The 27,440-nt window shown below is 36.5% G+C and overlaps 1 protein-coding gene across 1 annotated transcript in view; it reads left to right on the top strand.

The window, feature by feature from the left end:
• LOC101261692 (rRNA biogenesis protein RRP5) overlaps positions 1 to 27,065 on the top strand; it is a 39,170-nt gene extending 12,105 nt beyond the window's left edge. Inside the window, exons 6-40 of the mRNA XM_010319556.4 lie at positions 650 to 768; positions 879 to 1,001; positions 1,094 to 1,165; positions 5,292 to 5,384; positions 6,512 to 6,625; positions 6,712 to 6,834; positions 7,377 to 7,562; positions 7,640 to 7,714; positions 11,239 to 11,375; positions 12,270 to 12,404; positions 12,778 to 12,923; positions 13,054 to 13,119; positions 13,719 to 13,825; positions 14,130 to 14,210; positions 14,327 to 14,401; positions 14,496 to 14,597; positions 15,643 to 15,811; positions 15,894 to 16,039; positions 16,452 to 16,535; positions 16,627 to 16,727; positions 18,357 to 18,510; positions 18,608 to 18,682; positions 18,906 to 19,056; positions 20,183 to 20,807; positions 21,792 to 21,849; positions 23,047 to 23,192; positions 23,271 to 23,454; positions 23,814 to 23,912; positions 24,288 to 24,676; positions 24,784 to 24,960; positions 25,585 to 25,681; positions 25,767 to 25,922; positions 26,008 to 26,238; positions 26,322 to 26,405; positions 26,530 to 27,065. Of these exons, the coding sequence (XP_010317858.1) occupies positions 650 to 768; positions 879 to 1,001; positions 1,094 to 1,165; positions 5,292 to 5,384; positions 6,512 to 6,625; positions 6,712 to 6,834; positions 7,377 to 7,562; positions 7,640 to 7,714; positions 11,239 to 11,375; positions 12,270 to 12,404; positions 12,778 to 12,923; positions 13,054 to 13,119; positions 13,719 to 13,825; positions 14,130 to 14,210; positions 14,327 to 14,401; positions 14,496 to 14,597; positions 15,643 to 15,811; positions 15,894 to 16,039; positions 16,452 to 16,535; positions 16,627 to 16,727; positions 18,357 to 18,510; positions 18,608 to 18,682; positions 18,906 to 19,056; positions 20,183 to 20,807; positions 21,792 to 21,849; positions 23,047 to 23,192; positions 23,271 to 23,454; positions 23,814 to 23,912; positions 24,288 to 24,676; positions 24,784 to 24,960; positions 25,585 to 25,681; positions 25,767 to 25,922; positions 26,008 to 26,238; positions 26,322 to 26,405; positions 26,530 to 26,637 (4,988 nt within the window). The 3' untranslated portion in view covers positions 26,638 to 27,065. The remainder of the gene's footprint in view (positions 1 to 649; positions 769 to 878; positions 1,002 to 1,093; positions 1,166 to 5,291; positions 5,385 to 6,511; positions 6,626 to 6,711; positions 6,835 to 7,376; positions 7,563 to 7,639; positions 7,715 to 11,238; positions 11,376 to 12,269; positions 12,405 to 12,777; positions 12,924 to 13,053; positions 13,120 to 13,718; positions 13,826 to 14,129; positions 14,211 to 14,326; positions 14,402 to 14,495; positions 14,598 to 15,642; positions 15,812 to 15,893; positions 16,040 to 16,451; positions 16,536 to 16,626; positions 16,728 to 18,356; positions 18,511 to 18,607; positions 18,683 to 18,905; positions 19,057 to 20,182; positions 20,808 to 21,791; positions 21,850 to 23,046; positions 23,193 to 23,270; positions 23,455 to 23,813; positions 23,913 to 24,287; positions 24,677 to 24,783; positions 24,961 to 25,584; positions 25,682 to 25,766; positions 25,923 to 26,007; positions 26,239 to 26,321; positions 26,406 to 26,529) is intronic.
• The last annotated feature ends 375 nt before the right edge of the window (positions 27,066 to 27,440 follow it).

Raw genomic sequence — 27,440 nt, 5'->3', positions numbered from 1 at the left:
TCACTATGTTGTATTATGTCTTCAAAATCATGTAGTCCTGTTAGAATGGACTTCTGCAGAGTTTTCACTAGCTGGATTTTGAAGCAGTTTCATGATTTTGGCTGAAATTACTGAACCATTATCAGCAATTAACTTGCTGCATTTTCTTGATTTTTATTATCCTCTTTTTCCTATTTCTGCCAGTGTGAATTTTTATCTTTCAGATACCAAGTTGGTAGGCATCAGTGTCAGAAATATTTCGTTGGCACTAGTTTCCTATAAATATAAATTGCTGTCTAATTTTTGGTTAAACTGTAATTTGCATATTTCTTACCTTTCAACATCATTTGGTCATATTGGAAACACAAAACAGAATATTCTCTGCATGATACAACAACAACATACCTTGTGTAATCCCACAAAGTGTGGTCTGGGGAGGGTAGAGTGTAGTGTGTACACAGACCCTACCCCTACCAGAAAACGGAATATTCTCTGCATGATACAACTAATTTATTCATTCTGCACATTAAAAAATTCATTGCTGCCGCCTGCCGACTTGTTCTTGAGGCACTATTTTCAATTTTTCATGAAACCGTTATATTGTACCTAACTTCTTATTTGCCTTTTGATATTGAACCTAATTTCTTATCTGGTTATATTCTTTTTGCAGAAAATGTGGAAGTCAAGAATAGAAGTGGGCAGCTGGTACAGGGGGTTGTTAAACGTATTGATAGAACACATAAAGTTGTTTATTTGAGTTCTGATCCTGATGTTGTCTCAAAATGTGTGGTATGTTTTTGGAATTCATTCTGCCGTTTTGGTTCTTTACTTTTGTATATTGTTCCTTTTTGCCTCATGATGGATTAATGTATAACATACAAAAATTTACTTCTGTACAGACCAAGGATCTTAAGGGTATCTCAATTGATCTTCTCGTTCCAGGCATGATGGTTAATGCTAGTGTGCGTTCAACTCTTGAAAATGGAATTATGTTATCATTCCTCACGTACTTTACCGGAACAGTAAGTTTGTGGTGTTCCAGTCCTGTCACCAGAGTAGCATTCTATATGATTCATTGTTTCCATCTACTTATTTTTACTCTCTGCTGCTACAGGCTGACATGTTCAATTTGCAGCAAACTTTCCCCTCTTTGAATTGGAAAGTTGATTATCCACAAAATAAAAAGGTAATAACCCCTCACTTTTGTTTGAGAAGGTTAACTGGTATTATAAACAAGAGAAGTACACCAATAGTGTGCTCCTGAAGTAATTATCAATAGTACAAAGGAACAGCAAAAAAATCTATCACCTTTGTCCCTTATAAACCATCTAAAAATAGGGTAATGTCCCCTGTATCCTTAGATACGGTATGGATACACCAAAAGTAAAATGTTGTTAAATAGTTCATTTTTAGAATTTGGAAGGGAATGCTCTTGTTCTCAAAACAAATTTCTCTCCCTCCAAATTGTCCACCAAATGCAGGCAGGGACAATCTTCCATCTTTCCTTGTCCTGACTGATTTCCATCTCTATTCCAACATGCTAGTACTTTTGCAGTATGCCTTGGCATGGACTATCTAATACCACTCAGGTTAACAAACCATTGCCATAATTTCTCAGTCACTTAACAATGCAAAAGAAGATCATTTATTGTCTCTGTCTCAGTTTCACAAAAACCCCTCCCTTGCTTGGATAAAAACGGCGAAGCTGAAATGGACTTTAGAACAATGCTTCGAATGAGTTGGTCTCGTAAATTTGTGCAAGTTCGTATGATAACTCAATGTGTATTATGAATGAAAGACTTGTTAGACCAATATATTCCTTCTGCTTTTTATCAAGAATGAGCTTGTACTTTTCAAATACCTCTTCTGTTTAGAAGACAATGTGTGTTAAAATCAAGGCATTTACTTTTTGCTTGGCACAGGAAGGTATTAATTAACCTATGATTTTCAACTTGCTAATGGGAAGATGGCCTTACAAATTCATAAAGCTGTCATAGTTGCATAATGTGTAGGAAGAGACATGAAAGTTAATCTCATGTTTGTTTGCATAGCAATGAAACATCAATGTATTTACTTGGTGTTTGAGATGCTTAACACCAATGGGTGGCTACCACTAAGAAGACCTTTATCCATAAGTTGTAATTGTAGCATAATGTGGTGAGAGAGCAGTGAAAGTCATTCTCATTTGCTTTCGAATGTTCTTTGTTTTTATTGTTTCTAAGAGCTTTTGTTGCCCCGTCATCAAACACCGAGATGTTTTTATAACGAGATTTTTGTTGGTACACTATGGAGGACTAAACCTCAAAAAAGAAAAAAAGTGACAAACATGAGTTAAACAATTAGGGGTCCTTTGGTTGCTGTTTAGGAGTAGAATTATTCATGTATTAAAGCCAACTTAACTAGTACCATGTTTGGTAGCATATTAGTTGCTATGTATAGAGTTCAACACATCATGTACGGTGTTTGGTTACCAGTTTACAGTTCTGCATAACTAGTACATGTATAGGTTTTATGAAGGAATTTATGTATTCTGTTATGCAAGGTAGAAGATGGAATAACTAATACATGTATAACTAAACCATTCATAACTAATTCCTGAATTAATAATACATGCATAACTCTAACCAACAATCAAATGGCCCCTTAATGTTCTAGAAGTTGAGTGGATCAAGTTTCCCAATTGAGTTGTTCTGTATATCAGTTAATTCGCCATTAAACATTGCTAGAGGGTAAGAAAATCACTGTCCCAGACCAAATACTATGGTAGATATTTGTCTAGAAAGTGCTGACAGTTCTCTCAAGACAAATACACCACGACGGCACAAAGTTTAGGTTGGAAATGTTACTCCCAAATCGGAGGAGCATGTGACAATACCCAATGCATTTAACTTTCTTAGAGTAAACTAAGAAGATGTCTACCCAAAATAATGAATATACATAGCGCCCAAGGTTATAGGTTCAAATCCCAGTAGAGGGCTAGAGGCAGTAAACACTGGGAGATTTCTTCCCATTTGTTCTAACCTTTGTGGACATAGCTACTTGGTAGATATTGACGGTGGGAGGTGACATGCATGTATCTCGTGGAACTAGTCGAGATGTGCAAGCTGGCCCCGACATGACGTTATCAAGAAAATAAAATCATGAACATGCATACAAAATTTGTTAAGAACGTTCATATCTTTAATAAGAGAAACATATGGATCAATAGCCTAAAATCATTAGTACAGCCCATTGCCTCAAAAATGGTGCAAAAATCATACATAATGTAAAACAACATAAGTCTCATGTACGTAATAGACCTTCATAATGTATCACATAACCTTTATTGGTGGTACACAAGGAGTACGACTTGCACCAGATATGCCCCATTTATGCAAAAGAATATTAGACATAATAGCCCCTACTGATAATAGTAGTGCGGCTCACCCAAATAAGTTGAAGAGGAAGCACTTGTTTAGGTCGTCTCACCAGTTTGTGTGCACATGTATCTGCATGGAAAACATAACGAAATGACTTCCAAATGCATCCCAATACAATCAATTGATATATATGTGATTTAATTTCCATCAATTCTACTCCAAACAATTTAAGCATAACCACCTAGGATTCATGCATTGGCTAAACCATATAAATTCAAACCCCTTTATCTATACCATTAAACATACCCATTAATTCATCAAATGGTAGTTCTCAAAATGATTGGAGTTATTGGAGTAATTTACCAACTCATCCTCTATCTCTTAGTTTACTATTCATCATCTTCTCAAGACCCAAATATTCTTAAAAAAATTCTTTAGTCAAATATTAACTTTCTCATGTATTGAAGGAAAATCTTAACTTCTGGAGAATGTAGTGTTGATGATTCTTAGAATTTCTGAGAATTTCAATTTACAATCCATGAGAAAGTTAACATTTGGAAATCATCAAAAACCATCATAAATTTCTTATGTTGAAGTTTATTTATGACTATGGCCTTGTTTCCCTCTCTCCTAAGCTTTCGAGTATCATAAATGAGGCTAACTTTATACCTCCCGGCCTCATTTCTATTTATAGATCTATGTTCTGCCAGCTCTTCTCCTATCGCGCACCTCTTAGACTTGCCAGTTTTCCCACCATGAGGAATGGTTGGTTTGCCAGGTCCGTGATGCATTGGGCTTGCTGATCTCCAATCTGCTGTAACGAAGAATGGTTCGCTAATGTCTTTTCACCGTGCTTGCCTGTGTCTGTAGGTTACTGAACTTGCTAAGGCCATCAGTACACTGCCACTGCCTCATGCCTTGGCCATTTCCTTAGGTCCTACATCCTCTTTTGCGACACAGGAGGGCCTGGGAGTTCAGCTTAACTCCAACTTTGGTCTTCAACTTCTTTGGGTTACATTACCACTTCAAACCACCTCATTTCTTGACCTATCTATCGGTGTTATCAAACGGACGCTCAAGCCCTGAAGCAAGGCTCAAAATGTGTTGAGCTTTTTGCCTTTCCCTCGCTTAATGTACCTTCAATGAAGTCATCAAGTAACAAGAACATGCTTTCCCTTGCCAATTAGCCTCTTCGGAAGAGGAGACCCTAAACAATTGATATTTCATTATATCGTAATCTTTTTCAATTTCTTTTTTCATATTTTCGTCATTCATGCTTATAATTATCTGTCTTAGACTAAACATGTATATATTTGCATTTTTTCCATCTCTTTGTGCCTTTTTTCATTAAAACCCTAACCGACCTTGGAGTTTTTTGCACTTTTTGTTTTTGATAACACTGATACATATATATTTGAATGACTTCACCACCTTTGTGAACCTCAGGCTACTTTAATCATGTCATTAGGGTTGTAATTTGCCAAAGTCAATATAAATTGTATGTGGCTTTACAAGCAATGACTGTAAATTGATGCTGGAGCAAGAAAATGTCATAGTTATTTGGAAGCTTCTTCCACAAGTTGTAGGCAAATCTTCAGTGTAGGAAAAGATGATTATGCCTTTACATTAGGCAATATCAGGAGTGATATAACTCTCAGTCTGTGCACCTATAACAAGTTACCTATTTAAAACAAAGGGATCATGCATATGCCTTTTATTTCTGAGTATGAGATTTTCAGTTGAGAGTAGGAAGGAAAAGGGTAGAGTGAGTCTGGGATTGCACCAAGTAATGGTTTGCGAATTCTGTTTTGTCTACCTCCCACACCCTCTCTGATCAAGGGAAGGTTGAAATCAGTTTAGGGTTTATATTGAGTTTCCTTGCTATGCTTTACTTAATTCCAATTAAATTGTCCTCTCTTTAATTTCAGTGAGCACTTTATTTTCTTGGTGTAGGTTAATGCTCGGATACTATTTATTGATCCCTCAACTAGAGCTGTTGGTTTGACCTTGAATCCTCACCTGGTTCATAACAAGGCTCCTCCTGCAGTAAGTGCTTAAGATCCTAAGTATCCTACATTATCGACTCTAAAATATTGCAAGCTGCAGATTGGTTGTTTGCACATGGAGAATTATTTAATGAAGCTGTTTATTTAATTATACTTAGCTTGCACTTGTTTGATTCATAGAATTACCTTTACTTGGTTGAAACATGGAATGAGGGAAAAAAATTGAATTATAGGAGGACAAATATGGCCGTAAAAGCTGATGGTGAGTAAAGATTGTTTTAGTCAATTTTAAGTTAGACACAGACCTCTGACCTTTTGCATTTCTCGGGATATATATGCAGGATAAATCATTGCTTATTCTATGTATGAATCTTGCTAAGGTGCTTGAGTGTGTATGGTGGATGTTATAGGTCCTGATTCAAGTGTAGTTGTAAGATCTTAGGAGGTGCTTTTTGATGGGTAGAAAGAACATTGCAGTTGGTCTGTTCCAGGTCCTTTAGAGATGTCAGACTTGCCTACAATTCTTGGGCCCCATTTCTCTTTGTTTGCTTTATGTGCATTTCGGTCTGATCCAGATCATACATATTGCATTCTTTGTCCGTGTGCTTCAAAATGATTGTCGAGATGATGAGAAACTGTTCATCCATCGTAAGGGCATGCAACCTCTCAAACAAAGAGGAAGCTTATCTTCCCGTCTTATGTTGCTAGCACTGAGCTGACTTCTCAAAGTTCTGAGATGTGCCAAGTACAATTTAACTTTTAGTGTTTAAGATTTAAGGTAAGAGGTTGCTACCAGCACTCAGTGAAAGCAAATTTCAAAACCAGCAACTAGTATACTATGTCCGCAAATTAGGGGAATTCACAACAAAGCAAGTTTTCTGTTGTGTAAGTTATGAGCCTATCAATTACTTTGTCAAAAAAAAGAACTTGTGAGCTATCATTTGCTTTGTCAAAAATAGAAGAAGTTATGAGCCTATGATATGCAAGTTGTATGGTACTGTACTTTTATCTATTTAGTTAGTCCTATTGAAAAACTAAATTTCAGCTGCAGTGTTTCTATTGTAATGCGAAGTAAGCATGGTTGCGTGCATTGCTTTGTATCAACTCGATGTTTATGTATTAATAATTTTGTATTATTAAATTAAACTGAGCTGTTCGGTTATACAGCTTATCAAGGTTGGAGATATTTTTGATCAATCAAAAGTGATCAGGATTGATAGGAGTTTGGGTCTTTTGCTGGAAATCCCCTCTTCTCCTGTTCCAACTCCAGCATATGTTAATGTAAGAACATTCCTGGATTCCGTAGTTTTTGGGCCTTGTTATTTATGCCTTTGAACTCAACTTTATTAACTCAGCAAGTTTTGCAGGTATCTGATGTTGCTGATAAGGAAGTGAAAAAGCTGGAGAAAAGTTTCAAGGAAGGGAAACTTGTTCGTGTCAGGGTCCTTGGGTTTAGGCGTCTAGAAGGACTTGCTACTGGGGTTTTAAAGGTACACTTATTTATAGTTGGAAATTATTCTTTTGATTCAAGTGCATTTTAGATGTTGAACTGATGTTTGTCCAGGGGCAAGATGTGAGACACTCTAGTCCGATATACTTGTATGTGGATACCTTAGTTGAAGAACTCTGTCAAGAAGTTACTATTTTGGTTCTTGTTCTTGGAACCGGGGGCACAACGCAAATTGCGAACTGTTACCTTCCTTTTGATTTGTATCTTTGCCTCTGTTTTCTGCTTGGTCTTGAGAAGCTTTATGCATTTCTGTGTTAAACCTGATTAAAAACACCTTTTCTTTATTTACATAATGAATTTTGGTAGAGCTGAAGAGCCCTGTGGCAAGATAAGATGTGTTCCTTGCTTCCCTTTTTCCTTTATTATAAAACAGGGGGGCAGGGGAGGTATGAGTAGGGTATTTGAATGTTGCTTCATTTTGTTTCTTTTTATTGAAATCTCAACACATATCTAATGATAGGTTCTCCTTAATTTAATCTGCAATACCAACACTTTTCATATCTTTTCTTTTATTATGAACAGACCAGTGCATTTGAAGGGTCAGTTTTCACTCATTCAGATGTCAAGCCTGGGATGATTGTAAAAGCTAAAGTCATTGCAGTAGACAGTTTCGGTGCCATAGTACAATTTTCCAGTGGTGTGAAAGCACTTTGTCCTCTTCGTCATATGTCTGAATTTGAAATTGTAAAACCCAGGAAAAAATTCCAGGTATTCTAGAATAATATGGCAGGTGTTTCCTTCATCTCTTTGGTTTGAACTGTAGAGCGGTAATGATATTTTTGCAGGTTGGAGCAGAATTAGTCTTTCGTGTTCTTGGTTGCAAGTCAAAGAGAATCACTATTACACACAAGAAGACACTAGTATGGCTCTTTTAATTAACTTGATTTGTAGAGTACTTGAACTTATTTTTCTCTTGTTTAGCTGTTTTTTCCCTTCTTTTATCTTGTTTATATGAGTGTGAGCCTCTTATTAACATTGTGTTAGTATTGCGCTATTACTGATACAGAGGGAAAAATGTTTACTTAATTATCCCAAATGGAAACAAAGTTTTGTCATAATCACTTTCAGTTCTTTTCCTAATTGTGGTTTATCCTATCCTATCCTCTCTAACCTGGTATCTTAAAAAAGATCGTCTGCAGGAGGATAAAATTTCAAGAAATATTATATATTTATAACAATCAAATTAAAAAAGATGTCCAGAAGCAAGGAGGCCGAAATCCTACAAGAAGGCCCTTGAGTTCCCAGCCTTAGAGCATGGGGGAAAATGCTTGAAGAGGGAGATGGGCAGTGAACCAAGGTTCTCATTTTAAGAGGAACATACACAGATGAGGAATTTGCGATCATGCTTGATTGGATCTTTTTCTAAGTGGCTGGGTTTGCCTGAAGCTGTTGAAATCGGGTTGTGGAGGTAGAGGATGTAGAAGATTGTTTGGAAATTTCTCAGCTGGGTGATACTCGTTTCTTGTTTCAATTTGCAAATGAGAAGGCAACCTAAGTTCTCGAAAGAGAAAGAAGATGGTTGTGTGGAAACTTTCTGAGATTAGAAATAAGGGATGAAAAGGTGGGCTGTGTGATTCTTCGACCTCTTCAAGAAGATTGGGGAGTTATGTTGGGGATTTATTGATGCAGTAAGTAGCTTGCCCAACTACGAGTGCTACACTTAGTGAAGAGGGTGGGTGGGTATGCTTCTAGTCTCTTAGTTGGTTGAAGATGGCGAAAAAGACTTCAATTTGGGTCTACCCGGAGTTCAAGCCAGAGCTATTGGGTGTGCATAAAAGAGGGGGGGGGGGATTTGAAAAGGGAAATAGAAGGGTAGGCAAGAGGGGAAGGATATCACAAGAGAGAAGTGGGTGTGGTTACAGCTTGTCGAGATCTATGGGGGAACTATCGGTAACAGCTAACACAAAAAGATTCAATGACAATTTTGAATGGGAAGAGGAAATAAGGCTAGTAGAGGGCAGAAGGAAAGAAATGTCCATGAGATAGAGAACCAGGCCGAAGGAGAAATCATAGCCGATTCACTAATTGTTATGGGTGAGACCGCGAGTCTGTAAGAAGCACAACTTCTTGAATCGACTAGTTCGAACTGACATGGCTGGGTCTTTAGAAAACAAATGTCATTTACTCCATTGATGGAAAGAAGCTCTTCACAAGCGGAAAAACATTTAATCGATTGTTAATGGAATAATTGAAGGTCAAGAGACTGGATGTCACGATTTATCATGGAGAAGGATTAGGGTTTGTAAAAAAATAGTGAGGATGGTGGAATGGAGAAAGTGTTGGGATATGGTCTAAATTCAGAGAGGTCTGATAACCGTAGACATTATTGTTCTGGCGAGTTTTCATATGTAATTACACTGACAATAGGGATATACTAGAAGACGGCGTTGCTGCCTACAAAGTTGTTGGGCGACACAATTATGAGTGTGTCAAAGGATGAGATTGATCTGGTCTGTGTCTTGCCTGTGCTGGAAAAGAACATTATTATTGTTGGAAAATTGCAACTGGTGCCTTTTGCTCAAGATTGTGCAAGAATGGAATGGTAAGATCCAAGGGAACTTCTTACAATCCCAAACATACATTATTTTTTGGAATAGGTAGCTTAGTTCCAAACATTGTTTTTTAAGGAAAGTGTTGATTTTTGTCAATCAGACCTTTTTAGAAAGGGTGTAGCAACTGTTAACCGGAGTACAAATGTTCATGGAGCTGATGTGGCGCCGCTAGCCAGCCTTGAAGCTGATGGAATTTTGCCGAGATGGGTGGGAGAAAAACCAATATTTTTAAGAAATAAAACAAGTGTGCTCATGATGGTTCTAATATCTATAAGAGGATAGGACAAGAAATTTGATTGGGGAAAACATAAACTAGAAGAAAGTCCAATAGTCAAACGAACATTTTAATTATTAGAATTAATTCAAGGGAGAAGAAATTGAACTCATACATGGAATCCATTTTAGGATGAACCTTGGAGTAGTACAATTGCAGTGACACAAGTGAATAACGCTTACACAAGGAGTACAATCCTTCATTCATCCATAAACTTCCTATAAAATGAACACCTAATGAACGATTTATACGCTACGTCTATTAGGTAATATGACTAAATGAAATAACCCTAGGCCCTAAAATTAGTTTAATTGCCTTGAGCCTTTTTTTTTTGATGACAAGGAAACCTGCTGTCACTATCTTTGGGTGCGCACAGGGTTTACCCGTTCCTATGCATTAGCTCGCAAACCACACTAGAGAGGTAACCTGCACTAGGCAAGCCCGGGGTTGCGACGAGCTCGATCCAGAAGGCAAATCCCTTGCTTTTGCTGGCAAGGAGTTTCGAACTTGGGACCTCCAACATGGAAGTCCCAAGCCTAAACCGCCGGGCCTTGAGCCTTGTTGTCTTCTTTCTAAATAGCCATTTTAGCACTTTTGAATTTTATAGTCTTTTTTCCATGCACCTCCACGAAATTTCAAGTTCTTGATGGATGAAAAGCTGGTTCCAAATCCATAATTGCCACTTTGGGTGTTGTCATATACATAACAGTTTCACAGCACATGGAAATGAAAAACTAGTTCATTTATAGTGCATATAACAATCAAAGAATAGTAGGCTTAGCAAAAGATAAGTGAATCCCATCTCTTTCTTGGATAAGGTAAAGGTTGAAGTTAGTCCTATTTCAATTTTTCATTGCCTCACGAGTGCACTAAGACCCACTTCATTGTTTCTTATACCAAGAAACTAACAAGTAATGCCACGGTACATTAGCATTCTTATTCTTACGTCATTTTGACAACTGTTGTATTTTACAATCTCATTGTACAAAAGGAATTTTATATGATTTAGCTTTTTGAAAGAAGATGTTAGTTAATATTGGTATTGAGTGTATTGGTTTAAGATATGTTGAAGTGGGTTAGTGGTGCATCTCATCCCATTTTTAGGCTTAACTCATTGTTGGCTTGTAAAATATTCATTATGTTTGAGTTAGACCAAAAATTGCATTAGGTTGTGTTGGAACCTTCTGTAAAAGCCCGTTTTGAGTCTGCACTTATCCTGTGTAAACCCATCCATTTATCTCCTGTACTGCAAAATTCAATTAATTATGTATCCATTCTGAGAATTAGTACTGTTGTATTCTTCAGCATTGGGAATGCTAGCCACCATCAGAAACAAGTTACAAAACAAGTAGACTCTAGCTTTACAAAGCTCCTGGAAATTCTACTATGTATCCATTCTATCACTTGCTACTTATCCATTCTATTGTTGCAGCTTCATAACGAATTGGCATTTAAGAAAATTGCTCGTAATTATTTGTTATTCTCTCGTACCTTCTCATGTTGTCATTCTCTCATAATTTGGATGTCTCCAACAAATTTTTCTTGGGGTTGTTTATAGGTTAAATCAAAACTTGAAATTCTTGGTTCTTATGCTGATGCTACTGAAGGACTAACAACGCATGGATGGATAACAAAGATTGAAAACCATGGTTGCTTTGTCCGGTTTTACAATGGAGTACAAGGATTTGCCCCTAGGTAGTCCCTTGCAAATTCACCCTTCAAACTATATGCCAATATCTACCAGTGTATCTATATTTGATATTTTATAATGTGTGGTAACGCAATGCTTTTAAGCTTTTCTTTTTGCTTTTAATCTGATTATGTTTATATAAATGATAGTACATTAACTCTGTTCTATATCTGTGAATCATGATTTACCACTCTGAGACGCTTAAGTTTGTATTACCTATATGTTCCAACAAACTTTGTTCTCTTCTGAGTTATGAGTTTATTTTACCAAATCTGTTGGTGTGGACCCATATAATGACAATTGAATAAATTGGTGTAGGTTAGCTATAAGGATTTTCTCCAGAATTGGAATCTGTTATTATAAGTATGACATTACATAATTTCTTTTACAAGGGGATATTGAATATATTGGTGTAGACTATAATATATCCCAGATTTGAACTCTGTTATTATTTTTATGAGATTACAGAGTTGCTTTTATCCCGAGATAACAGTCTTGTATCAGGATGAGTGTGCAATAGAAGCTCTCCATAAATGTTGGAAATTGCCTATTTGTCAGCGTTGCTTGCACATTGATAAGTTCTTCAAATATTGGTCCTTAGTATATCTTATTGAAGATGTTAACTTTCTAATTTAAAGGAAACTTTGATTTATTCTTCTTCTTTGTGTTCTGACAAAGTGAAGTAAGACTAGATATAAAATAAAATGAATTGGATGATCAAGTTTTTTTTATGATCAGGGTAAAGGCTACATGTGATTTGGGATTTTTCAGTATATTTCACTCTATGTATTATATAAACACAAAAAATTCATGGTTATGGTACTTTCTCTACCCTACTTATATGTCTATTTATATTTGTGACATCTTATTGGCACTGACGCATCCATTTGTGTATCCAGATCTGAACTTGGACTAGATCCGGGGTGTGAAATAAGTTCCATGTATCACGTTGAACAAGTAGTTAAATGTAGAGTTACCAGTTCTAATCCGACTTCACGCCGTATTAACCTCAGTTTCACAAGAACATCCTCAAGGTTTGTTTCTTTTTGTTCTTGGATGCTAGAGCAGTTGTTTTAACAGTGATGTTCCTATTGTTATTGGTACCATATGTAAATTTTGTGGATTATGGATAGAAAGATATCTTAAAATTATTATATTTGGCAGCTCTTTTGCTTTCTTTATGGTAGATCGGTAGAGTTGGTGTCTGTGAAATCATTGAAATCTTTAGACTGGAATGTTTACTGCAACTTTCAAGCATTTCTTCAAGAAGATCCGCTTTATTGCCATGTTGATCTGTAATATGTTCCCTTGCCCTTCACCCCTGTGGCTTGTTTATGAGATTGCGTGTCTGGATTGCAGTTTTTGATTAAATAATGATTCCTTCATTTATTTGAATGTTAATGCCAGAGTATTCAGCACTGAACTCGTTAAACCAGGAAATGTTGTTTCTGGAGTGGTTGAACGAGTGACTCCGGATGCAATCGTCCTAGATGTTACTTCTCAGGGTCATTTTAAGGGCACAGTCTCACCTCAACATTTGGCTGATCACAGTGGTGAATATCATCCATTGAATCCTTTGTTTCTCTGCAATTGCTTTTACTGTTTTATGATTTCCCTGCATATTTTCTTATGTACTTTCTGTATCAATTAGGCAGTTAATATTGTTGTTTTTACCGCTTGCAGGCCATGCTGCGTTGATGAAGTCCGCCTTGAGGCCTGGTTATGAGTTTGATCAGCTTTTGGTTCTTGGTACTTTCTCATTCCTACATCCAGCTGTATTCAATTATATCTTTATTTAATATCTGCTCATTTCCAACCATTCTTTTCCATAGCTCACTTTTCAGTTGTCCTGTAATTTTGTAGTATTTTATTTGTTGGATAGACATAACTAATAGTTTTACTGGGAAGAGGCCAAAGTGGTAGTATGCCAATACAATAATACCAAAAGATGGTGTCGTTAATCTAGATAAGGTGTCATTGAGAGCAGAACTTATCATTGGTCCAGTATGAAAACTGAAAAGTACAAGAGGGGAACAGAATTCTAGGTTTTCTTGTCGCATTCTGCAAAGTCAAGTACCGAATACTGATTTAATCATTATTGCTGTAGATGTTGGAGTTGGAGATGCCCATTATAATACGTTATATTAATGCTGCAGTCAACTGTATATCCTCTTGTTATTTATTCTTGTTATTATGCGATTCTTCTGTAATTTGACAGACTACTGTTGGTAGTCTATCCTTTGGCATTTCCATGTTGTGCTAGTTTTTGGTGCTGCATTGGAGAGTATGTGTTTAAACACGGTACTTTGCACTGACTAGATATTTGTTTGGGTCTTTGATGTTTGTAGACGTTGAGGGAAGCAATTTAATACTCTCTGCAAAACATTCTCTTGTGACCTCAGCTCAGCAACTTCCGCTGGATGTCAATCAAGTCCATCTTAACTCTGTGCTGCATGTAAGAACATACTTATTAGTTTTTGAGTTTCTTTGATCCCTCCTTTATTGATAAGTTAGGCAACTGTATATAATCCAATGGCAAGGAACTGAGGCATAAGTTGTCTTGTTTTTCTCCCTTTCTTATGGGTGGTTATGGTTCTTACAAAACTATGATTGTTCATGACCATTGAGATCACAACAAATAAAACTTTTCTTTTGAAATGCTAAAGCATTAGTAGTTGACATTGGTTTATTGACCATGATATTACTTTCTGGTGATTCCACTTCTCCGCTAACTACAACATAATTTTTTTTTAATCCAGGGGTATGTTTGTAATATAATTGAAAGTGGCATCTTCATTCGCTACCTTGGGCGCTTGACTGGGTTTTCTCCAAGAAACAAGGTATATACTTCTTGCAGTAAATTTATTACCTTCACGATTGTCTCTTTTATTTGGACACACTGCACAAAATGATCAATAAAAGCTGCTGAGTTATCACCATTTTGTTTTTCATGAAGGCTACTGATGACAGAAGATCCAGTTTGTCTGAAGTTTACCAGATTGGCCAATCTGTTCGCACTAACATTATTGATGTAGGCCAACAGTTTGATAAAGTGAATCTTTAGTATGTTACGCTTTTGGGATTCCCAGTGAAATTTTGCTTTTTCCCTTCCCTCTCTCATCCAGGTCAGCAGTGAAACAAGTCGAATTACAGTTTCTTTGAAGCAGTCCATTTGCTGTTCAACAGATGCATCCTTTATTCAAGAATACTTTCTTGTGGAGGAGAAGGTAATTACTGACTGTGAATCCTATGTCGCAGAACAGCTCTGCTGATCTTTTGACTGGCGATGTTTTCCTGTCTGCTTGTCATACACAATATTTTTATTGTCTCTTGCATATTTTATATTACTTCATAGAATGTGCATCTAGAATTGGTTTTAAAAAAAAACTATCAGAATATAGAACAAACATTTTGGAAATCTGTGAAAATAATTGTATAGACTTTGTGTAGGCAGATTTTCTGCCGTTATCAAGGGATGGGCTTCCTATCTGATAGTGCATGTGAAACTTCCTAATTCGCTATAATTCCTTTTATATTGGGTTAAATGAAATTCACTTCAAATCTTTTGCCCATCGGCTGAGTTATGTTATATATTATTTAACTTTACCCTAAATTTAGTTCCGACTTTTTCCATTTGATTTATCTTCACCTACTTCTTGTTCTTGGTTGTGTTCATCTGGACTGGAAAGTAAAATGTCATATGTTCTTATGAATTGCCTGTTTTGACTACAAACTTTTGGAAGTACCATAAATCTCCATATTGTAGCCATTGACTTGAATGATCAAAGACTATTACGGTCTCTGCTCATCTGTTTTATCATTTAATTAACCTTTTCAACTTTCAACTGTGTGAATACCTGCCTTGGGTCCACAATAGGTGGGCTTGTATGTTTGCATTGTCTCCTGCTTACGGAGGAGATGTGGGTAACCTGAAGCAAGATTCAAAATTATCCTGTGTGCGTAGGTCATGCATTGGAGTCTCTAGTGTCATCATTGTTCCATGTCAGTAAAAGTGTTTTTCATTACTAGAGTATCCCATAAACACATTTAAACTCATAATAATAAGTAATCAATGCCCATTTGCAAGTTTCAAGCAATCAATGCTTAAGAATCAGGTTATATTTTCTTTTGCTACTACAATTATGACATATGTTTACAGGATCTCTGTCCGCAATCAGATCTTGTTATATAAAAGGTGATATAGGGAATACTCTTTTCTTTTAGAATCTAGATCAGTTTGAATGGATCTTTTTTATCTTTCTATGCTATCAGATTGCCAAGCTGCAGTCGGTGGACTCTGGAAGTTCTGACTTGAGATGGGTGGAACAATTTAATGTTGGTAGCACTGTGAAGGGAAAAGTTCATGAAATAAAGGAATTTGGTGTTGTAGTAAGCTTTCAGAAATATGACGACGTTTTTGGTTTTATTTCCCACTATCAGTGTAAGTCCCTTTGAACATTAGATAACCAGTTATTATTTGTTGCCTTGAGAACTAATATTTAAGTAAATGATATTCTTTTTAGTAAGTGGACTCCCTGTGGAGACCGGCTCAAGTATTCGCACAGCAGTACTTGATGTTTCCAGGATAGAACGCCTGGTGGATCTGTCTTTGAAGCCAGCTTTTGTGAATAAATCAAAGAAAGAGACCACTAATGGTCAAGCCCAGAAGGTTTTTTTTGAATTTGCTATTTCATCGTTATGCTGTACAATTCATTCTCTTGGCTTATTCGCTTCATTAAAGAGGTTTTTTGAAGAAAAAGTAGTACCTTCTTGCTTTCATACTCTACTTATTTTATGACCGAGAGATTCCCAAGGGCCAGTGTGCACAGTTAGAAATTTGATGGAAATGGCCTGTACCTCTATATACCAGGCTTTGGTTTGCGGCAGGGTTCCAACCTGTGATGGGCGGCTAACCCACACATCACAAACTCGGCTTTTTTCGTACTAATTCTTCCGAGGAAAACTATTATTTTTTCTATAAATATTGTATTTTATTTTCTTGTTTTATCTTGCATCTATATTGGTTGCACAATGCTACTTTTTCTTTTTCATATATTTGATTCTTTTACCTTTTTAAACAGAAACGCAAAATGGAAACGCTAGAAGAATTGGAAGTAAATCAAACTGTAAATGCGGTTGTGGAGATTGTTAAAGAAAATTACTTGGCAAGTCTTTCAGTTTCTTTTTTTTTTTGGCTGTATTCTGCCTAACTTCGATCCATATTGTTTGGCGTGCTTAACATTTTTACTTTACCAGGTTGTTTCACTGCCATCATACGATAACGCTCTTGGATATGCATCAAGAGCTGATTACAATACTCAAAATCTCCCTCCTAAATCATTTACCAATGGAGAAAGGTGATAAGATCTGATAATTTCTGGGTTATTGAAAAAATAAAACCTGATAATTCCTATTCTATTTGTCTTTATTTCATTTACATTTTCCTTTATGTTGTCTGGATTGAGAGGAAAATGATTTTCATTTCACTTATTGTGTTTTTTCACCATTTAGTGGATTTGCTTCTATTTGGAATTAATTGTACTGGAGTTGCAATGAAAATTGTAAAGAAATGGATCTTGGACCTAACTCAATGCCAAAACCTAGCTCAAGTGGTGAGGATTGCCCAAGCCATATAAAGAGACCACCTATTCTGTAAGAGCCTGGTGTGGGACTCTTAAACACCTCCCTCAACACCACGAATGGAAATCAGGAGCATGGACAATTTTTAACATGGGGCCCAACATCGGGAAACGAGAATTTGGATGGGTCCTGCTATAATATCATGTAAAGAAATGAATTTTGGGTCTATCTCAACCCGAAAGGGTGAGAATTACCTAAGCCATATAAAGAGATTGTCCATCCCATAAGAGAGATGTGGGACTCTTCAACAATTAGAAATTTCGACTGTAAAGAAAATGAGACAGATCTTAGATCATGGGGGTAAATGCTGTGACTTAAGCACCAAAGATGTGACCTAGTGGTCAATGAAGTGGGTTGAATAATATGAGGTCTCATGTTCAAATTCTAGCAGAGGCAAACACATTAGGTGATTTCTTGCTATCTATCCAAACTTTGGTGGATAGAGTTACTAGATGTTGATGTTGGTGGGAGGTAACAAATACCCCCTAGAATTAATCGAAAATGTTGCAAGCTGCAACGTTTCATCAGTGTAAGCTAGGACCTTACATGTATCACTAGATTTTGGAAGGAAATAAAGTGAATCAGAAATTTCAGAGTAAAACTTGCTTCGACATGGTTGCTATTTATGCTGTGACACACAAATGGCTGGATGAGGTAGCTATGAGATAGATGAGTTGATATGGTCGAAAAGGAAAAATCATATTGAAGAATCTAGTTGTATGGTTTCTCGTGAAATATGGAATAATCTATATATCTGGCAATGCCAATTTTTCCCTGTAATAATCCTTGAGAAGTGGGAACTTGGTTAGATGGAACTTAAGTCTTAAGCTAATGTGAACATTCAATGTGCTTTTACCATGGTTAGAAATGTAGGAGAAACAATCTATGTATGATGTGTGCGCTTATGCCAGTCAGAAGATATAGCTAACCGATACTTGAATGGAACATTATAGAAGAGAAGGCTACCACGGAATTTGAATCACTTTCGGAGTGGTCAGGAGTGTGCACATCTTTCTATCTAGTATGTAATATAAGGGGATTTCAACTTCTATGTCAAGGCTCAAGAAGTATTTAGTTATGGGACATACCAAAATATTAGAATCTTTTTTGGGGAACTAGTTGTGTAAAAGGGGAGGGGGGATTGTTGTCTACCGCTTCAAGTTTCTTAGAATTTCCTTCCCATATTGCTGTAGAAGAATGTACTCATTCCTACTTCATCGATGTACTCTCCAATTCCAGTTTCATGCTACTGTGCTTTCTATTGTATGGATAGCTAAAGTAGGTCATTTTTATTTGATGCTTGATATTGTGATTTCTATTTTTCAATTCATTATTCGTTAATGTAGTGTCATTGCAACTGTTATGGCCCTTCCTTCTCCTTCAACAAGTGGGAGATTGCTGCTGCTGCTTAAGTCTATCAGTGAAGCTATTGAAACGTCAAATTCCAAGAGGGCTAAAAGGAAATCTGGTTATAATGTTGGGTCGCTAGTTCAGGCAGAGGTATGGGTATCTTTCTTTGCAATAGTTACTCTTCTGCACGAAGAATTCAGATCACAAATTAGCCGGGACTATATTTTATCTTTTCAATTAACTGCAGATTACTGAAATAAGGCCAATTGAACTGAGACTAAAATTTGGGTCAAGTTTCCATGGGAGGGTGCACATAACAGAGGTAAGCAATTACTTGATGACTTCTTCTCAAATGAATATGTAATGATATAATGAGTTCCTCTCTCCACCCTCGAGTTCATCCCATTCGCAATAGAAAAAGAAAGAAAGTATATCTGGTAATAGTAATCCTTGCCTTCTTTAAAGAAATAAGAGAAGTAGTAAAAAATAAATGTAACTTAATTTTTGTGTACCTTAACTTGTCTCTTTCAATTCTTGATGAATAGGCATCAGATGACAATTATGCTGAAGCTCCATTTAGTAACTTCAGATTTGGGCAGACTCTTACTGCAAGGATCATTTCAAAGCTCAATATGTCAGAAAGTGTTAAGAGAGGCTATCAGTGGGAGCTATCCATTAAACCATCCACACTTACAGGTGAAATGATAACATGACTAAGTAGGCATGATACCTATTTGGTTTTTGCCGACTAGTACCTCCTATGGATTCCCTTCACTTGAGTGGCTTCAATCTCGTCCATTCTGAACATATTTTCTGTTGTAAGATCAAATGAACCCCCCCCCCCCCCTTCTCGGATGTTATCAAAGGCGCGCTTTAAGCGTGCTTAAGCCCTGAAGCGAGGCTCAAAACATGTTAAAGTGCTTCGCGTCACTTCATATGCGCTTCAGTATCGTCATCAAGGTTCTAAGACAAACTTTTCCTTGACAATGAGCCTCTCATGAAGAATTGACACTAAACAATTGATATTTCACTTTTTAATTTAAAAAAATTCAAATTCATTGGTCATATGTTTGTCATTCATATATATAATTATTAGTCTTGGACTAAACATATATATTTATATATTTTTTTCCCTTTACACCTCTTTTATGACCTTGGAGCATTTTTGCGCTTTTCACCTTTAATAAGACTAACTCTCCCTCCCCCCCACACGTGCGTGCACACATACACACGTGCACATAAAGCCCTGTTGATTGGTCTGAGTTTACTTTTGGCTGTGAAACTCCACTTGAGAGAGTGCAATAAACTGAAATTTGTATTTTGTTATCATAACTAGAAGGTTTGCTGCCTTAGTTTTTGTCTCTTTGCTAGCCTCACAAGCCTGACATGTAATAGGACAATATTTTACACAATCCTTGTGTCTTTGCATGCTTATTTTATGTTTACCAACACCAAAAAGTCTCATGATCCTGTCCTTTTCTATATACAGGATATGTTGGGGGTATTCTCTGAGGTCTATTTTTTCCCCAGACTTATAAATTTGTGGTTGGCATATATATTCATGATGCAAAACTGTTAAATTTTAATCAACAAATGTTCACTTTCTAAGCTTGAAAAATCTCATCTTTTATGAGTTCCACCGATATGGGTAGAATGGATGCAGAAAAGGTTAAACAAAATAAAGCTTATGCACTAGGGTGGTTATGATATTTAGATTTACATTTGTTAAATTGACAGATTCAATCATGTTCAAGTAATGCAAGTCTGCTTTTATTTTTGAAGGTATCCCTTTTGACTATGGTTGTTCTACTTTTGGATCCAGGATCTGATGAAATTGAACCCGATAAGAAAATCAGTTATTCAACTGGCCAGCTCGTTTCTGGCTTTGTGTACAAAGTTGACAAAGAATGGGCTTGGCTAACGATATCCCGAGATGTTAAGGCCCAGCTCTACATCTTAAATAGCTCAAGTGAACCTAGTGAGCTAGATGAATTTCAGGAAAGGTTCTCTGTCGGCAGGGCCTTCTCTGGTTATGTTTTACGTTGTAACAAGGAGAAGAAGTTAGTGCGCATAATTTCACATCCACTGTTGGTTGATCCAGAAACTGCCTGTCAAGGAGATGGTCCCACAGATCATTCAAGTGAAAGTGTGGCATTTCATATTCGTGAAGGCAGTGTTTTGGGTGGCAGGATTTCCAAAATCCTTCCAGGTGTTGGTGGATTGCTTGTTCAGATTGATCCTCACCTATATGGTAAGGTTCATTTCACTGAACTGACAGATCCAGGGGTAGCCGATCCTCTGTCTGGATATCATGAGGGACAGTTCGTAAAGTGCAAAGTGCTGGAGATTGCTCAGTCAGGCAAGGGAACTGTTCATATTGATCTTTCGCTGCGGTCTATTTCACACAAAACCCAGAAGGAGAAACTCTCTGCACACAATGACACAGTGTAAGTTCCAAATCCCTTGCACTTGAATTTTCTGAGGAAACATCCTAAGACGTCTACAAGTTATGACCTTGTCCTCTTGCATTATTTCTTCAAGGTCAACATACATGAACTTCATGAGACTGGATGCATTTATGATCTTCATCAGCAATAGATTTCATATCATGCTGCAAAAATAGAACATTCTACGGATGTTATTTTTTTAAAAAAATATGATGGTACGCCTAGCCGATAAAAGTAGTTGTTGCCTGATTTAGGAGGTTTCTGGAGAGTTCTGTTCAATGCATTCTAAGGTCAATGTATGCTATGCGCTTGATCCGAGTGATAACTTCTGTTATCTTAAGTGCATTGGAACTTTTTATGTTTTCACTATCCTCCTCCTTCAGACCCAAGGGAGTCAATTAGCTGACTAGGCAGGGCAATAGAGGTTCTGTTCAATGAATTCTAAGGCTGATGTGTGCTATGCACTTGATCCCAGTTATGACTTCTGTTATTCAAAGTGCATTGGACCTTCTTATGTATTCACGATCCTCCTCACTGCAGCACCAAGGGACTTAATAGACGATTAGGCCATAATGTCCCATTATAGTTGTCTCATAATATTTCAGGTAAATTGGTTATAGAATTGGCAAAGTTGTCGCATTACTTTGGAATTATACTCAGTACTAGATTACTAGAGGCGGACGGGCTATTCCCCTTGTTTGGCTTAGGAAACGAAAGAAGAGGGAATGTAAAGAGAAGCCCTTCCACATAAGTGTTTCCATCCCTCTAAATCGAAATAAACAATTTAGATATCTTTCCAACAACACTAAATAATTGACTGAGAAGGTTGTTACTTGTACAAAAAGAAGTATTCAGTTACTCATTGTGGCTATCTGACAATTATTTCAATGTGGATATATAAGGTGTTGGCACCCATATCATTTCTGTACTTTTTGTTTCTTGATTGATTTTTTTTTCTGTTTTCCTTGTTAATTTTTTATTCAGGAATTTTCCTGTATTGGTGGAGAAAATTGAGGACCTTCGTCCAAATATGATGGTGCAGGTACAGCTTATATGTTTCTTTTTCTCTTGCAAGCTGCATAGCAATGTTTACCCGCATCAGTTTACAATTGCAAAATGCATCATTACTTGAGCAAATAATAAGATTTTCTCTATGAAGCAATTTAACTATGAAAAGGAGCCATTATAAGTTGTTCACTAATTTTGCATTTGAAATAAACAAATTTTGAAGTCTTATAAATTTCGTAGATCATGAATTCTGATGCAATAATATTATCATTAGTAAACATTATTTTGGTAGTTCTACTTTGGTCCTCATTTTGATTAACCTTCAGATGGTTAAGTAGAAAATAAAAATTCTTGGAGGCTACTCAAGCCTATAAAAGGGGATGCCTATTCCCTTGAAGAGGGCATCTCAAATATCTCATAAATTGGTTGTAAGATATTCATAAAGGGATCAAGATATCAAATACAGTCTTTCTCAGAGTTTGCCCCGTGATCAAATTATCTTATGGAGGTTCAAATCAACCGACATTTAATAAATATGCTATTAGTGGTCCTCAAATGACGGAAAAAAATCAGAGAAAATAATTATAATTTTGTATTACAAGAATAGTAGTACCTCCAATTCCGCTTAACTTCGAACTCACTCAATGAATGCAAAAATCACACTTGAGTTTTTAAGAAGAAATATAGGAAACTTCGAAATTTGTAGTTTAAAAATGAGAGAAACCCCTCTATATATAGGCAACAAATGGTAATATGAATATGGTATTGTGCCTTATCAGAAAAGTCACAAGCCTTTAGAAAAGTCACACGTCTCTGGAAAAGTCACAACTTTTGGGGAAGTCACAACACTTCAGAAAAGTCACAATCATGTGTCTTTTTTTAATATAATATAAATATAAAATATAGAAGATATATTAAATCGGATATTAATTGTTGTATTAATCAGTATATAGACATATCATAGGGAATTCTAATGAAATCTTTCAGCATCCTTCATTCTTACATATGCATTAAAAACTCTTGTTTATTCGTCCTTTATCATTAAAAACATTCTAGATAGAAAGCAAAAAAAAAAAAAACATGATATAGACTGATTGTATACTTAAACTCATTGGTAAAATCATTTTAGTAGTTTAGTCTTTCTATGTCACTGCATCTGCAATTATGATTGATTTCCTTCTTCTGCCAATCAAGTGTAATATGGAGGTTCCTTTTCCATTTTTTACTTTAGGCTTATGTGAAAAATGTATCACCGAAAGGATGTTTCGTAATACTTTCGCGCAAAGTTGATGCGAAAGTTCTCCTGTCAAACTTGTCTGATGGCTATGTGGAAAATATAGAGAAAGGATTCCCTGTTGGTAAACTTGTCATTGGAAGGTAAGTTTTCTCACTATGAGTAAATTGTTTAACTGTCTCAATCCTCATGTTCTCGTATACTAAGTTTCTGTACTACAGGGTGGTTTCCGTGGAGCCCTTGTCTAAGCGAGTTGAAATCACTCTAAGGACATCAAGTGCAGTTGGTGCTCCCAAGTCTGATAAAGATGCTCTAAGTAATTTGACTGTTGGTGATGTCATATCTGGTAGAATCAAGCGAGTTGAACCATATGGATTGTTTATCACAGTTGATCACACAAACTTGGTATGTAACAGTCACTTCAAGTAGTTTTGACTTGAAAATAAGTTATGACCTAAGGTACCACATTACTACTTTTGAAACATGGATCCAACTCACTTTATTATTAATAAATCAGTCTACATCTTTTTACGTTATTGTAATTTCATCAGATGTAATGAATTTCTTGACTCTTTACTGATAGCTGCAACTTTTTTCTGCTTTGTATTTTCTTCAGCTATAAGAAATTTCCCTATTCTTGAAGAATGTTCTGATACTAATCATGAATGTATTTTTCTCATCAATTTGCAATATTGATAAGCTATAGTTCCTAGCAGAAAGCTGTGTTTTACATATATGCTGATGATTCCAGCTTCATTTTCTAGGTTGGGTTGTGCCATGTATCAGAAATCTCTGACGATCATGTCGACAATATTGACTCTAGACATAAAGCTGGGGATAGAGTGACGGCAAAGATTTTGAAGGTAAATGCTTGTTCTGTATGACACTCCTATTTGGTAGTGTAGACAAATATTTTGAAATACATGAAATTTTATCATGCCAACAGGAAAAGGGAGATTGATGTAACTAAGTTTATTTATATGCTTTGTTTGCTCTTCGTTCTCCTCGTTTTGGACAAAATTAACAATGTTAGACCATGTTATATACGTGAATTCTAGAAGTCGATACTTGATTTTGCATGTCAAATTATTTTATTGCTCTTCCTCCTACATCATTACAAGTGCTAATCTAGCTTTTTGAGAATTGCATGAGTGATAACTACGGGCTGTATAGCTTGTGTCATTTCTGCCATCAGGATCTGTTCCATTTCAAACACATTTTCTTCAACCTTTTCTCAGGTGGATAAGGAAAGACATCGAATTTCACTAGGGATGAAGAATTCATATATTAATGATGCTACAAGTGGTGAAACATATGCAAGGCCGAGTTCTGGTCATGCAGTGAATGGAGATGCTCTTCCCATTGGTATTCAATCAACTTCATCACCCGAGAGTAGCTCTCAAGGCCGGGAGGATCTTGATGATGAATCTGTTGATGGGAAGGACCTGTTCCTTGCTGAAGTTGAATCTCGTGCATCCATACCACCACTGGAGGTCCCACTTGATGATACAGAAAATTTGGATATGGGTGATGTAGTCAATCAAAACTCAGGTGGTGCTACTACCAATTTCGGTACTTCAGATGACAAGAACCAGAAACATGTAGCAAAAAAAGCTAAAAGATTGAGGTACCGTTTATTTTTCTTTCTTACCTGTTCTTCCGGTTTACTAATTCACAGAGCGCAATGTTGTCCATATCATAACTGTGTTCATGTGATGCAATCTTTTTAAGCAGGGAACAAGAAATTAGAGCTGCTGAGGAAAGATTACTGGAAAAAGATATTCCAAGGGATGAAGATGAGTTTGAGAAATTAGTTAGAAGTTCCCCAAATAGCAGCTTTGTCTGGATAAAATACATGGCATTTGTGCTGTCTTTGGCTGATGTTGAGAAGGCACGATCGATTGCAGAACGGTAATCTTTCGAAGTTATATATTCTACCGTGAATTCTATTTCTGGCAAATGAAGAGTTTAAACAAGCAAATATCTTTGGTAGTATAAGGATGTAGCTGGAATTTTATCCTTCGATAAACCTTTGGTCATATTGGTATTTAAGCTCTTGGATGTGAAGCTATTACTTTTAGTTGTTCTCAGCTCTTCTAAACTATGTATGCTCCTTGTGAAGTCTGCTTCTTGTGATTCAAACTTCTATTTGATAGGGTAGTCTATATATTAACTGGACCGTAAACTCTCCAAAAAAAAGAGTTCCTTCTGTTAGGGTTGCGCCCCTTTCACTGTCAATCTAATGATCACATTTTGGGAAAAACTATCTTGGGCAGGTGTGCCATTACATTTAAGTGCCTCAGAAGATATTTGTGATCTTTATCTTTTTTTAAGTACAACACTTTTGCTCCTAAGGATTCCTTGCATGGAACAATTAAAATAATCACATGAGGTGCAAAGTCAAATGCACAACTCATACTTGGCCATGGAAGTGATGATTTTTTTGTGCAGTTGTGTTCTTAGGTACTATGAGTTGTATAATGTGATGGAAAATTATGTATAACCTGTTAATTGTTTATTGGTTCTTTTCTCTAGGGCTTTGAGGACAATAAACGTGCGAGAAGAGTTAGAAAAGCTGAATGTTTGGGTTGCCTTCTTCAATTTAGAAAACGAGTATGGAAATCCCCCAGAGGTACAGCAAAACAATAATGTAGAGCTATTTTTATTTACGGTTTAAGTATTTGCTTCTGAATCCCACATTATTGATTACGATCCAGGAAGCTGTTGCAAAAGTATTCCAAAGAGCATTGCAGTATTGTGATCCCAAAAAAGTGCATTTGGCCTTGTTAGGAATGTATGAGAGGACTGAGCAACACAAACTCACAGATGAACTTCTTAACAAGATGGTTAAGAAGTTCAAGCATTCGTGCAAGGTACTGACACCTAAGAGTGGTTTTGGAAATACTTTGGCTGATTTCTATTTAGCTATTGCCAACTCTTGTTGTCCTTTGCTTTTAGGTTTGGCTTAGGCGGACTCAGTGGCTATTGAAACAAAAACAAGATGGAGTCCAGTCAGTGGTGAATCGTGCTTTGCTAAGTCTTCCTGCGCACAAACATATTAACTTTATCACACAGACAGCTATTCTAGAGTTCAAGTGTGGAGTTCCTGACAGGGGTCGCTCCTTGTTTGAGAAGATGCTTCGTGAATATCCGAAGAGAACTGATCTGTGGAGCGTATATCTTGATCAGGTACTGTATTAAACTGCATTCTATGTGTGTGCGAAGAAAATCTTTTTTATTTTACATGACTCAAAACTAAACCAAATGAACAGGAGATTCGTCTGGGAAATGCAGATGTGATCCGTGCCTTATTTGAAAGGGCAATTACTCTCAGCCTTCCACCCAAAAAGATGAAGGTGATTATTATATTTTCAAGACCCTGGAATAATTGCTAAGATGTTTCTTTCAATTGGTTTTCTTCTTGTTTTAAGATGGTGGTGCCCTATCCCTTTCTAATGGTTTGTGATGTCTGGAGTGCAGTTCCTCTTTAAGAAGTATCTTGAGTACGAAAAGATGCATGGTGATGATGAACGAATGGAGGTTGTGAAAAGGAAAGCAATGGAATATGTTGAGAGCAGTCTTACTTGAATTAAATTCAGCAGTCATGGAGCTACTCTTGACATGGTTCCAGAGTCCTCCATAGTGCTGGAGAACAGATCATTGCATGTTACTGTGTCCAATTCAGAGATTGCCTTGCGGTTGAAACTGTCTGCTGCTTGGACGTACAAAAGAGCACTACAACCACCGTCTCTTGTTGGACGACAGTTAAGTGATTGAAAAGAGCAGTTAGGAGATTGAAGTACAAGTTTTGAAACATGCTAGAGAGCAGAGAAGCATGTGGATTTCCGAAGTCACTTCAATTTTGTAACTTATATAAAAGAGTAATTTTTTTGGAGAAACTGTGGTGTAAAGGGAATCTCATTTTGATGCAGAGAGACATGATATAGTGGAGGTGCTTGTGTGTATGAATACGAGTTTTAGTAAAATGATAATGAAGTCATTATTTACGCTATAAATTTTCTTGCGTAGGTAGGTCATCTCCATGCTATTTTACTGTTTCTATAAGTGAAGGCTGATAAGACTCTTTTGGTTAACAGCAAGAGAAGTGGGAGTTTTCTATTTGTGTATATGATTATCTATGTTAAGTCTTGAAATGGCAATTAACTATTGTATGCCCTTTTGATTGATGTGTAAAAAAGAAGTTTGTGGGAGTACATATCTAAAGGAGAAGCCTTATTTGTTATTTCCTGTGTTGATAAAAGCAAAACGTTCCTAATGTTTTGATAACTTTTAATCTGAACAAGCTAGATGTCTCATCTTCAAATTAGGACTTGAAACAGTTCTAATCATTCTCCATACACGACTGGAAAAAATGGAAAAGGTTAAAAAAT

The sequence above is a fragment of the Solanum lycopersicum genome, chromosome 3, assembly GCF_036512215.1.
Source record: "Solanum lycopersicum chromosome 3, SLM_r2.1".
Taxonomy (NCBI): domain Eukaryota; kingdom Viridiplantae; phylum Streptophyta; class Magnoliopsida; order Solanales; family Solanaceae; genus Solanum; species Solanum lycopersicum.
Note: the sequence above shows the minus strand (reverse complement) of the source record. Positions and strands in the feature narration are given on the sequence as shown.